At 43.7% G+C, this 13,958-nt stretch overlaps 1 protein-coding gene across 1 annotated transcript in view; it reads left to right on the top strand.

Annotated features, from left to right (window-relative positions):
• The window catches only part of GLP2R (glucagon like peptide 2 receptor), a 49,259-nt gene that overhangs the window by 15,744 nt on the left and 19,557 nt on the right, over positions 1-13,958 (top strand). Inside the window, exons 5-9 of the mRNA XM_081805713.1 lie at positions 3,355-3,461; positions 5,457-5,610; positions 7,311-7,470; positions 8,454-8,514; positions 8,926-8,995. Coding sequence (XP_081661839.1) covers positions 3,355-3,461; positions 5,457-5,610; positions 7,311-7,470; positions 8,454-8,514; positions 8,926-8,995 — 552 coding nt within the window. The remainder of the gene's footprint in view (positions 1-3,354; positions 3,462-5,456; positions 5,611-7,310; positions 7,471-8,453; positions 8,515-8,925; positions 8,996-13,958) is intronic.

Raw genomic sequence — 13,958 nt, 5'->3', positions numbered from 1 at the left:
ACACAGATGAATAAAAAACAAGCAATTCCCCTAATTTGTTTCCAGAAAGCATAAAACACAGACATGTTTTAAAAAATAATAATTCAGAAACAGATTATTAGGTTACTTAATTAAATGTGTTAACCTCATAAATCCTCACATATCCATATAATATAAATGATGCTCAAATGACTCATGAAGGTCTTGATATGCCGCCTGAATCATCAATTTAAAGAAATCATGCCACTCTGTGTGGAGAAACACTAAACATTTCTCTGCTTTCAAGATATTTATAGCCTATCTGGAAATACAAAACAAATGCAAACAACCATTAGTGAATAATATAACTAACCCCCCAATTTGTGAAGCAGACCACAAGTGCCTTGGGAGTTCAGAGTTGACAGTACACACAGAGGCATTCATGGAGGACTTCTTGTAAGAGGTAGGTTGGTGCTGGTTTTAGAAGGATAGATTTAGTTTTGAGTTGAAGAGAGACCAACAAGAGCAGTTAGAGATATGACAGGATTATAGAGCTCTTGATGGGGTCCATAGAAAATAATTCTAGATAGAAATATAGTTGGGCTTGATTTGGAAAGACTCAAAGGCTACACAGAGATTTCTGCATCCAGGTCACCATTATAAGAAATGTTAAAGAAATTCCTTAACACAGAAAGACATACACGTCCTATGGAATTTTTTTTTATCAACATAAAGGAATGTAGAGTACCAGAAATAGTAAATATGAGGGTAAACTTTTTTTATCTTATTTTTAAAAATCTTTTAAGAGATGTGATTAATTAAAGTAAAAATAGTAACAATGTATTATGGGGTCTAATATATGTACGAGTAAAATTGGCACAGTAGCACAAAGGCCAGGATGAGAGACATGGAAGTATGATACGTTAAAAATGTATACTGTAAACATGAAAGCAACCACTAAAAAGCAAAACAAAGAGGTATAGCTAGTAGGTCATGGAAGAAAAAATGGAATAAAAAATACACTCAAACCAAAATAAGGAAAGAAAACAAAGAAAAGATGGAACAAAGAGAAAACCAAGAGATTTAAGCTCAACCAAATAAATAATCACATTAAATGTAAATGATCTAAACACACTAATTCAGAGGTTATCAAATTGCATTAAGAAGATAAAACAAAATAAAATCCAACTCTATTCTGTCTATAAGACCCAGGCAATTGATTTTTGACAAAAATGCCAAGGCAATTCAGTGGGGCAAAGAATAATCTTACCAAAAATAGCACCAGAACAATTGGATGCAAAAAAATAAATAAATAAATAAAATGAACTGCAACCTTTGCCTCACACCATGAATAAAAACTAACTAGAAATGGATCATAGACCTAAATTTAAGAGCTCATTTTATTAAACTTCTAGGAAAAAAACACAGCTGAAAATATGAGGGCTCTTAGTCAGGTAAAGATTTTTGAAATAAGACACAATAAAAAACTTCTGCTCTTCTAAAGAAACTGTTAAAAAAATAAAAAGGCAAGCCATAGAATGGGAGAAAATGCTTGCAAAACACTTATCTGACAGGAGATTTGTATCTACAATATATAAAGAACATTTTCAATTCAAAATTAAGATAAACAATCCAATTTAAAAGATGGCCAAATATTTGAACAGATACTTTACCAAATGAGATACACAGATGGCAAATAAGCACATTCAATGATTCTCAACAGCATTAATCATTAGAGAAAAGCAAATTAAAACCACAGTAAGATAGTACTACATATCCATTAGAATGGCTAAAATTTAAAAGACTGATTATATGAAGTGTTAGTAAAATCTAGAGCAGCTGAAACTCCTAATCATAAATTGCTACAACTTATTTAGAAAAGAGTTTGGCAGTTTCTTAAGTTAAAACATACACCATACTACTCTACCATTCTATTTCTAGATATTTATTTGAGAGAAATAAAAACCTATGTCCACATAAAGATTTATGCAGAAATTTTCATAACAACCTTATTTATGAAAGCCAAACTCTGAAAACAACTCAAATGTCCATCAATAGGTGAGTGGATAAATAAATTGTGGTATATTCTCAATGGAATACTACTCAGCAATAAAAAGTCAACTATTGATACGTGCTATGACATGGATGAATCTTAAAATAATTATTCCGAGGTAAATAAGCTTGGGAAAGAAAGAAAGAAAGAAAGGAAAGAAAGCAAGAAAGAGAAAGAAAGAAAGAAAAGAAAGAAAGAAAGAGAGAGAGAGAAAGAAAGAAAAAGAAAGAAAGAAAGAAAGGAAGGAAGAAAGAAAGAAAAAAGAAAAGAAAAAGAAGAAAGAAAGAAGAAAGAAAAGAAAGAAAGGAAAAAGAGAAAGGGGGAGGGAGGGAGAGTACATATCATAGGATTCCATTTATATAAAATTTTAGAAAGTGAAAATTAATTTCTAATGACAGAAAGCAGACCAGTGTTTTTTTTTTTTTCTAAAGATTTTTTTTATTTATTTGACAGAGAGAGCAGCAGACCAGTGTTTACTCGGGCATAAGATGGTGGGAGGGAATGAGAGAAGAAATATTATAAAGGGTCACAAGGAAACTTTTGGGAGGTTATGGAAATGTTCATTATCTTGAATGTGATGATGAAATCAGATATAGTCATTTCTAAATTCATCCAGGTTTATTCCTTAAATATGTACAGTTTATGGTACACCAGGTATGTTTCAATAAAGCTGATAAAAGTGTTATGTGGAGAAGTTTAAGCCATGATTTAGCATGTAATACATATTTGCTGTGGGCTCTTGTACAAAAATTTAGTGAGAAACATCATCTTGATGGCTAGTAGCATGATGGATTGAGTGAGAAGGTGAAATTCCATTGGAAAATCACAATAACACAGAGTTTCCAATAAATTATCCCCTGTTCGCAATCGGGGTACCCTGGGACTCAGAGAAAATATTCCACTGTTTTATGAGGTATTCACCTAAGTGGTCATGCATGACAAGTTATTTTAGGAAGGAACATCCATATAAGAACCTGGCCCCATCTTCCAGAGAGAAGAACACCTACACTCTAGGGACAGCACACCCAGGCACAAAAAAACTGTCCTCATTTCTAAGGTACCCTCTTGTTCTGGGCACAATTCTTCCATGATACTGTGAATCTTGGTGCATCAATGCTGGGCTATAGGACCAGACATAGAGGTGAGATTCCCAATGGGTATTTCATTCATCAAGGCTCTTTGGCCTCTGAGATATGCCAGAGAGCAGTCTAAGTTATTCTAATTGGGTGTCAACAAGGCTACAGTGCATGCCTAGACTCTTGGTCATCCTGGGCATGGAACTAGGGGGTGGAGGTCATAGCTGCCTGGCTTGGTGGTCATATCTGCTCCTTGTCTATCCTCAGGTGGAACACCATGCTTTGCTGTCGACATTGAAGGTGTTGTACACCGTGGGGTACTCTCTCTCCATCATCTCCCTCCTCCTGGCACTCACCCTCCTCTTGTTTCTTCGGTGAGTGGAACTTCTGCCTGCACATCTTCAGGTGTCCACCCTGGAATTTGCTCACTGGCTCCCTCTAGAAGGCAGAAGACTGGGCTGGCTGATGTCATGGCCCATCAGAGTTGAAAGGGATCTGAGAGAGTCTCCAGCCCAACAACTCTATTTTGCAGGTGGTGCAGGTGGAGGGGAAAGAGATATTAGAGGCCCAGTGAGAGGCACTGGGTCACTGGAGGTCACAGAGTACAGCTGGAACTGGAATCTGGGAGTCTTAACTCTGCTTTAGCCTCCTTGGGATTGGATAACCTCCTGTCTACCCCACCCTACCAGAGGCATGATTTTTACAGAAGAGATTAAGAAACTTCCCCAAAGCAAATTAGCAAGTGGTAGAGCTGGGCCCCCAGACTCCAATTAGCTATCAGTCATTTGAGTGCCTCCGCCAGGCACATTTCTAAGCACATTACATGTATTAAGTCATTTAAATTTCTTGCTAATCAGAATTAAGGTTTATTCTACTCCTAGGATATTAGCATTATTATTAGCCCCATTTTATAAGTGTGTTGACTGAAATATGGAGAGATCAAGTAACTTGCCCAATGTCAGGCAGCTGGTGAGTGATGGGAGCAGGTTCACAACCAGGCAGTTCAGAGACTGAGCATTTTCATTCCCTTATATTATTTCTCAGAATTCCAAGCCTGAGTGCATTTTGCTAAATCATGTTTTTAGAAATCACCCAAGTGAGATATTTATGGACCCCCGAGGGAGCCCTCCAAGGCTGCCTCTTGGCCTTCATTCAGCAAATTAATTGAGTATAATGTGGCAGAATGAGCATTCAATAAAGATGCAGGAGACCTAGATGGGCACTCTGGAGACCTGGATGCTAGCTCCATAACAGCTCCCCTCCTTGTATCCCCTAACTCCGTGTCTGACCCCTCAATCCCAGGATATTCTATGGCTCCTGGAGCAGAGTCATGACCATATGCCCCATCCAGAGAGTAATTCTTGAGCAGTGGGAGAATTCCATAGCCTGTACCCTCTGCTATCCATGACCTCCTCCACTCACCTTCCTAAAATCCCAGAAGCAAGCTCAGAGAAAGTAGCTGCCCAACCCTGGAGAAAGTTACTTTAGCTAAGCCTAAGTCTGGTTGACCAGATGTCCATTTTGCCTCATGTGCTAGAAAGTAAGATCTAGTCCTTGCCTTTGAGTGGCACCCAATCTAATTTGGGAGAAAGGTGCATACATAATAAAACACAAGACCTGACTCAAGTACTGTTTAGAAATTTAAAAAGTAATAATAACTCTAAAACCAGGCAGATTTGTGCTGCATTGGGGGCTGCATTATTATTATTTATTATTATTATCACTATTTTTTAAAGCAGCAAAGCTTTCCACATTGAAATCTGCTTCTGTTGTGATGCTTTTTCCTTTATTTGTGCAGCAGGGCTGTGAGGGCACAGTGATGGAAAAGGGTCCTTTTGGCTAGAGAGACTGAGGACACAGTTTTACACCAGCCAGTACAAAAAAAAAGCCTACAGGAGGCTTCAGGTAGGTGAGGAGGAGGTAATGAGAGCTGACATTTTCTGGATACTTATGATGTGTAGGTACTGTGTGAGTACTTTGCACCCATTAACGGACTGGTACTCCTGCAATCCTTGAGGTAAGCACTCTTGTCCTTATAGGTAGTAGAGCCTTGGAGAGTGGTGCTTTGGCCTCAGAATTTTTGGGTCTGAATCTCAGCCCCACCACTTACTTCTCTAGGACTTTGGACAGCTGATTTAACCCTTCTGCCTCAATTTCTCAATTTTTACTCAGTGTGTAAATGTTATCCCCATTTTCCAGATGAGGGAAATGAGGCACAGAGAAAATCACATAACCCAGCCGTATTGCTCTGGAGTCTACGTTATCAACGTCTGCCCTCTAGTGATAGGTGGGCAGGTGTTTCGGGCACACACCTGTTGGTCTGAACCATTCTTTCCTGAGGGAAGACACCTGCTTTTCTCCCTGAACAGAAAACTCCACTGCACACGCAACTACATCCACATGAACTTGTTTGCTTCTTTCATCCTGAGAGCCCTGGCTGTGCTGGTGAAGGATGCCATCCACTCCAACTCTTATTCCAGGAGACCCAACAATGACAAAGGGTGGATATCCTACATGTCGGAGGTATGTCCCTCCCTACCATAGCCTCCCACCTGGTGGATCAGTCCTGGGAATCGTGGGGCGGGAAGGTGGAGCTGGGAAGAGGAAGAGGGAGATAAAGGGGTGTCAAAGGCCTTCTGGTTAGAGAAGCATCATCTGACTTAAAAACAAACCCCAAAAACCAACCAAACAAAAAAAAACCAAACCTCCCGAGACTGGGGCAGGTAAAGGAAATTGTCATGGAAGAGTCCACCACAGGGTGCTGTGTGTCCTTGGGTGGGAAATTTCTTCATCTGTGAACAAAACAACTGAACCAGACCAGCCTTTATTACCATTATTATTATTATTTATTATTATTACTATTTTTTAAAGCAGCAAAGCTTTTCCACATTGAAATCTGCTTCTGTTGTGATGCTTTTTCCTTTATCTTGTTAATAATGATTGTAGTAACCTGTTAAATTAACCCTGAATTCCTGGAATAAGCCCAACTCAGTTCTGACACATTACTCTTTTTCCTATATTGCTGGATTCATTAGCTGATGCTGTGTTTTGTTCAGCATTCCCTCATCTGCACCTGTGAGGAAGTTTCTTTTCTTGTGATAAAGAAGATAAAGTTTATGCTGACCTCTTAAAACAAATCAGACTTGTTACCTCTTTCTCTGTTCTCTGGAAGAACTTATTTAAGACGGGTATTTTTCTTTCTTAAACATTTGATAGATCACTCCAGTGAAGCCATTTGGGCTCAGAGTTTTCCTTATTGGAAGGCTTTTAATTATGGACTAGTTTCAACTCACATTCAGATTCTCTACTTCTTCTTGTGTCAGCTTTAGTAACTTGAGTTTTTCTAGGACCTTGTGTGCTTCATCTAACTTTTCAAATTTCTTGCCATAATATTGTTCCTAGTTTCTTAAGATCTTTTTGAGGTCTGTTGCAGCTATGGAGGTATTGCTTTTTGCATCCCTGATATTGATTATTTATACTTTCACTCTTTTCTCCCCTTTTGATAATCCTTGCCATATGTTTTTTGGCTTTACTAGACTTTCCATAGAACAAAATTTTAACATTGTTGATTCTCTTTATGTTGTCTCTTTCATCAATTTCTGCTTTTATCTTTATGCTTTCCTGCCATGTCCTTTCTATAGGTTAAGTTTGCTTTCTTCTTCAGACATGATACTTAAGATAATTCATTTTCAGCCTTTTTCTTTTTTTAATTAAGTCATTTAAGGTTATCGGTTTTACTCTCGATGTGGTATTAGCTGCATACCACACATTTTGATATCCAGTATTTTCTTTTCATTCGGTTCAGAAATAAGTTCTAATTTTTATCATTATTTCTTTTTTTGATTCATGGGTTATTTAGAAATTTATTTCCTCCTTTCCAATCATACGAAGATTTTTTTTAGTTATTGGTTTCTAGCTGAGTTGAACTAAGATCAAAGAGCATACCTTTCAGTGTTTCTTTTAGGGAAATTGCTGCTGATGAGTTCTCTCTGTTTTTGTTTGTCTACAAATATCTAGAATGTCAAGGAAGAGGCTGGGCTTTGAAACCTACAGGAAGCCCTCCCTCCCATTTTGGTATTGTTGCCAGCCTCTCTGAGATGGTCAGCAGATTCCAGGGGTGAGGCAAGGTAGAGGGATGGCTGTGCATGGGGAGGCCCTTCTCCATCCTCTCGGGTCCACATAAGAATGCCTGGCCTCACTCTCAGATGCTCTGTCCTCTGCAGGTATCTGCCTCCTGCCGCTCGGCCCAGGTCCTGCTGCACTACTTCGTGGGCGCCAATCACTCATGGCTGCTGGTCGAAGGCCTTTACCTCCACACGCTGCTGGAGCCCACAGTGCTCTCTGAGAGGCGGCTGTGGCCCAGATACATGCTGGTGGGTTGGGGTGAGTGACCTGAACCCCCAGCCTCTTCTCTTAGGGGCCCATCAGAACAGAGGAACTTGATAGAGCCTTTGGTTTCCCAATTGGAGGGAGGCTCTGGGACAGAGAATCCTCCCGCGACAAGATACTGAAGAAAGGGGTGTGTGTACACACATGCAGTTACACATGAGCACTGGAGACCCGATGCCTACGTTCAAAAACTGACAAGGTTTTTGATAGAATCAGATGCCCTTACTCCTACCCTGTCCCCAGCTGTAGTGATCTGCTCAGGTTGCCATAACAAAATGCCATCGACTGCATGGCTCAACCAACAGACATTTACTTCTTGCAGTTATGGAGGCTTGGATGTTTGAGATCAGAGTTCTGGTGAGGGGTCTTCCTGGCTTGCAGATAGCTGCCTTCTGACTGTAGCCTCACATGGTGGAGAGAGAGAGAGAGAGAGAAGGCTCTCTGGTCTCTTCCTATATGGGCACTAATCCCATCAAGATGCCCACCACCCTCCCTTCCAAACCTAGCTACCTCCAAAGATCCCATCCCCAATTATCATTACATTGGGGGTTAGGGCTTCAACGTGGGGTGGGGTCTGGACACAAACATTCAGTCCATAACGCCAACTGAGTCTTCAAGTCGGGGTCTGGAACCCCAGTTGCCACAGACTCTTGGAGAATGTGAGGCTGCAGGATTCAGAAGAAATATGGTTGGCCTACAATCTGGGAGATTTGGGTTAATGTCTTGGATTTACTCTGAGATGCTTTGCAACATGTGGCAAGTGTTTTCTCCTCTCTGCTTTCCTGGTTTGTCTGACAGTAAAACAACAGATGGGCTCTGTGCCACCCTACGTCTCTCCAGCTCTCAGCCTGCAATTCGGTGATATTTGGGCTTTTATAAGTTTTTACCAAGATGCTTTTGGCCCATCGGGCTGGGGTGGGAGGCAGGCAGGTTTGGCCAACCAGCTCCTGACTGCATTTCCCTGTTTTCACCCCCAGCCTTCCCGCTGCTGTTTGTTGTACCCTGGAGTATCGCCCGTGCACAGCTGGAGAACACAGGGTAGGAAATTCACCTGCTCTCATGCTTCCATGAGCCAGTAATTCCCAGATATGCCCCAATACAAGGATTTATACCATTTTCCCAAAGAGAATATCCATTCCCTTCCATTTTGGCCACCTAGAATATACTTAGAAATGCAGATAAGATGATCACAGATCTTTCTTGTAGTGATTAGTTTGTTAGCTTAGTTACACATGCAAATTAGCACAAAATTAGCTCAAATTAACACAAAAAGTCACTGCATAGGTTAGCAGTGACCCTCGATATGGGTACAAAATTGGTTATTGTTTCACTGTTCACAGTGGGGTGGAGGGGGGAGTCTTGAGTGCGAGCATCCTCCTTCCAGAGGCCAAGAGGCTGTTCATTCAACCTTGTCTCTCTTTTAAGTCTTCTTCTGCCCCTTTGCCATAGGTGCTGGGGAACCAACAGGAATAAGATAATCTGGTGGATCATCCGAGGGCCCATGCTGCTTTATGTAATGGTAAGGACCATCCCACTCCTGTTTTTTTCCTCTCTGAGCTTGGCAGCTGTGGGGGACCCCACTCCCCTTCCCCTGCCACCTTACCAAAACTCTCTGTCTTGGAGTGAGCCTGGACCAGTTCCCTTGAGAAGGAGTTGTTGAGTTGTGAGTAGGATGTGTTGACTGAGAAGAGAAGGAACAAGTTAGAGGCTTCTCCTTGTTCTGGTTCAGGACTCAAATGCAGGGTTGAACTACATGCCTCCTTCTCTCTGGGTCCTCAGACTATGTCTAGAAACCTGTAACCAGCTCAGTGACCTTGTATTGGTGGCCCCTGGGGACGCGGGCACCTTCAGTTACCAACGAGCTTAGGGATGGCAAAGTTATTGGCTTGGATTTTAATACCATTAGCAGGAGGGAGGGGGGGTGAAAGGAAGCCTCTTTAGAAGAGAAAAGCATAGTCAATATTACCCAAAGCAGGGATGGGGATTAGTCAAGAGATGCTGCTTCTCTGAGACCCTGAGGAAGAAGGGCCCTTATTCCCAGTGGCCCCAGAATTTTACAGCTGGGGAGGGACTGCAGGACCCAGAGTCATAAAGCTCTTTTGGATGATACTGTGTGAGACACAATCTGCCAAAGAGCCTCGGGACTGGGAGGGAAAAGCATCCATAGAAGTTGAGGGGGAGTGTGGAGGTGCTCTTGATGATTCCGAGGCCAGTGTCATGTCTAGGCTTAGCGGTGGCATGGGTATGCTGGCTGCGTCCCCTCCGGTCACTCCACACACAGTGAATCTGGCCATGCACACCCCAAGCGAGAGCCACATCATGAGCTCTGCCCTGCCCCTCCCCCGTGTCACTTCTCCACGTTCCTGTCCTCTCCAGCCACACGGCCCACTGTGACCCCAGCACCCCGTCCTGGCAGACACCCCCACCACTGCCCATGACCTGTACTGAGTGCTGCCTCTATGTCAGCACCATCTAAGTGCCTGGTGTATATTAACTCATTTATGGGTAGCTGCCATTATTGTTTCTTTGACTCACGAGGACACCGAGAAGATAGGAAGACACTTACCTCAAGTCCCAGTAAGTGGGGGCGCTGGATCTCAGCCCAAAGGGTCTGACTGGGGGCACCAGCACTTGTAACCACAGCCCAGTGCTACTGCCCCCCCCCCCAGATCTTTATTGCCTCCTACCCACGTGCCTGATGCAGGCTTCTCACACATTAGTACCTCGCCTTGGACCCTCCTGAGCTTGGTACCTCCTCCCTCTGCCATCTTATCTCCCGACTGCTGTCCCCAGACACTCCCCACAGGAAATAGAATGGTCACACCCTCCTTTGCGTCCTTCCCAGACCCCGGACAGACTTCTGCTATGGTCCCAGCAATGCTTCATTGCACGTATCTGTCCAAAACCTGTCTGCGGCCACAGTAAGCCCCATGTTCCATTCATCCTGGCAGCCAGCCCGAGCAGATGGCAGCCCTGCATGAACTTATTCGATGAACACCTGTGACCCACACCCCCCGGCACAGAAGGTTCCCACTAACCAGGCAGAAGAAGGCAGGATGGAGGCCAGCAGGCCCTCCCTGGGATGGAGCTCAGGCTCGGTGTTGCTGAAACCCTAGTGTTTACCCTGCTCTTTTCTAAAGGCCACATCAATGGTTCTTGGTCTTGGCTGCTCTTAGAAGGACGGGGGTATCTTTACAAATTCTTTTTTGCTTGGGTCTCACACCCAGAGATCTGTGTTTCATTGATCTCAGGTGTGACCTAAGGATTCCAATGTGCAGCCAGGGCTGGAGAGCATCCTCACTGCTCAAAGTGTGGTCACCTGAGCGCTTGTTGTAAATTCAGGTTCTCAGGCCCCGCCCCAGACCTGCTGAATCAGAATTTGCATTGCAACAAGATCCCCAGATTTGGGGCGCACATGGGAGTCTGTGGGGTTCTTTACCCTCACACTGGTGGTTCTCCAAGCTGGCTGGGCATTAGAAATGTGGTGGCTCATACCCCAGAGGATTACAGCAGAAATTCTGGAGGTGGGGCCCGGACAGTTGCAGTTTTAAAAGCTCCCAAGTGATTCGACCAGGGTGGTGCCACTGCTCTGGGCCTTGCTGCTTGGTTGTGCATGGCCAGCTGACGTGTGCGCTGGTTTCTCCTGCTGCTTCTGAGTTACTGTAGCCACATTCTCTCTCACCAGGACAAGACAATTGCTCTATCTTCTCTTCTTGGATAAAACGACCTTTACATGTCCTTGCTTCTACCACCCCAGCTGTTACCAGCAACACAGAAAGGGCCAGAGTCACCTTAGCTCACAGTGGCTCCTCTCTTTCCCATCTATACCTTCTGCTCCTCCTGCTCACCTCACCCCACGGTCTCTGTTGTTTTTCAGCCTCTTGGGATTTCTTGTGCACACCTGTCTGGTCTCCCTCCTTCACTCTTGCCCTTGGCAATCCATCCTCCGCATTGTGGTCAGAGTGGTCTTTCTTGAGCAGAACTTGATGATGTCTCTCTTCTATGGGTGACTTTTTCATGACACACTATTGCCCTCGGGCATGCTTCCAAAGTACTTAGTATGGTGAGTATTGTCATTCCCTGACTACCCATCCAACCACAAGCACCCCATGCTCAATTTATATGGGGAAACTCACCCTTCCCCCACATCCATCCTGGTGTTTCACTCCTCCTATGCCTTTTGCACACACTGCCCTTCCCCCTGCAATCCCCATCTGATGGCTCCACGTCTGGTGAACTCTCTTCTTCCCTGGAGACTAAGCTCTTTCCTAATCTACCTCTCAAATTCAGGGACGTCAACAGGCATGCTTGGAAGGGACACTTCCATAATCATCCTCAGGTCCACGAAGGTCTTATAGAGACCCTTGCTGGCTATGGTTGTTTGTGTACAGGGGCTTGGACAAGAGGAACGGGTTTGAAGAGAAGTGAGAAAAGTTCCTTTTGGTCACAAGGAAGGACATCAGAATATAAACTGGTAAAACATTGACACAGAACACAGAGAAAGGCTTTGGATTATTCATCTCTATCAATTTCCAAGAGGAGAAACTCTGTCCTGAGAAATGGGTTGCTGAACCTGATGTCTTCCTGCCACCCACCCCACCCCCGGCCCCACGCCGGCTCTAGGATCCTATTCTGTACGCTCCGAGGATGGTGGGATTCATGTACCCTACACAGAGCATGGGCTTCGTGGCTGACTTGTGGTGTGCCCTTGAGCCAAGTGAGTTGACTTCTCTGGGCTTGTGTTTCTTCCATAAAATCAGAGTTGGGCTAGACCAGTGGTTCTCAACTGAGGGGGATTCTGCCCTCTGGGGACATTCGGCCATGTCTGGAGACATTTTTAATCATCACAACTGGGGTGGGGGTCCTATTGGTAGCTAATGCATAGAGGCTAGGGATACTGTTCCACATTCTACAGTGCACAAAAGAGCCCCCACAACAAAGAATTGTCCCACCCCAAATGTCAATCGTACTGAGGTTGAGGGACCCTGGACTAGACAGTGGTTGCACAGAACAGCTCAGGAGATTAAGGGAAAAAACAAAACAGCCTGGACTCCACCCTAGATTGATGGAAACAGAACTGTCATGGTGGGCTTCCTTAGCACTGGAATCACATGCATTTGCTCTCTTGCACCTTCATTTAATATTTATTGAGCACCTGCTGTGTGCGTGGCTTGGTGCTAATTTCTTTCAGGGGAAAAAGGATGAATGTCCCATAGTTTCTGCAGTTCAAAACCTAATAATTATGATTTTGAGACTCATCAGACCATGACTGAGCCAACAATTGTCTCCACATCTGCTTAAAAGACCACATGTTACAGTTTTCCACTGACCTGAGTAGATATAACCCCAGGCCCAAAATAGGATTCCTGGAACCACAAACGGCAGGAGCCTGGGTCCCTGAATGTCTGCATGGAGCAGAGCTCCCCCTCGCTGTGATAGAGTATTTCATAAGCAAAAAACAAAACCTTTATTGTGTTAGGGGCAAAAAAAGAATTTCCTGACCCCACCCCACATATTTTCCAGCTACTAAAAATATCATAGTAATCAAGATGTTGCTCATAACATTTGGCATTTCAGGGCACGTGTTTCATCTTGTCCAAATTTGAAGCTGGTTCCTATTTTCTGGAGTATGGAGCAGAGGCTTCTGGGACAAGCCAGTTGTGCATGGTGAACTGAGCTATGGGACTAAGGAGAATCTCCCATCCCCAGACTCAGGCTCCCCAGTGAGCATCCTCGTTACCATAGCTGGGCTTCTCCCACCACCCCCAGACTGGGTCTGCATCTGTGGATCTGCATCTGGGCTGATGTGAATGAACGTCACACTGGGTTTCCAGATATCCCAGCTGACTTTATCTGCTGCCCTCTTGATTCTCTATGTTTCAGAAATAACCATAATGTGACAATGCATAGAGTCTAGATGCTCTGTGAGTCTTTCATGAGACATAGAAATTGGAGAATTCCCATCTTCTTCAGGATAAAAGACTCCACTACTTAAATTAACCTGTTACCCTTGAGTGTACATTTAGAATAGAACCATCCTGGAATAATATAATATTCTTATATCTTAGTCTCCTCTGCTCCCAGTAGAAAATCTGTAAAGCTTTGATTAGTCCAAACCTTCATGGACAGCCTTACAAAATACATACACTGCAAGATTGTTCTATCCACACCATGATTCCTGGAGTTAACCGATTAACCAAACCAAATTGAACATACAGTTGACAGCTTTTTTGAGCCAATGAATCTGTTGACTTGATGGTTTCATTCGTTCCTATTGAATCTTCTCTGATAACCTCAGGACTTGGCAAAGTTGAGAAATCAGTAAAATTAGTCTTCACTGGTCTTGTCCCTTTTTAGGTCTTCTGCCTCACCAGGAGCCCAGGGGCTCTCTGTGTCCCCAAAACATCTCCTCATTTCCACATTTCCCTCCTCTAAGAGTTACAGTGGGAATCTCTCCATACCCTGTACTTTCCCAGCCCATT

Source organism: Leptonychotes weddellii, chromosome 15 (assembly GCF_054177405.1).
Source record: "Leptonychotes weddellii isolate Sample4059 chromosome 15, ASM5417740v2, whole genome shotgun sequence".
In the NCBI taxonomy this organism is placed as follows: Eukaryota; Metazoa; Chordata; class Mammalia; order Carnivora; family Phocidae; genus Leptonychotes; species Leptonychotes weddellii.
Note: the sequence above shows the minus strand (reverse complement) of the source record. Positions and strands in the feature narration are given on the sequence as shown.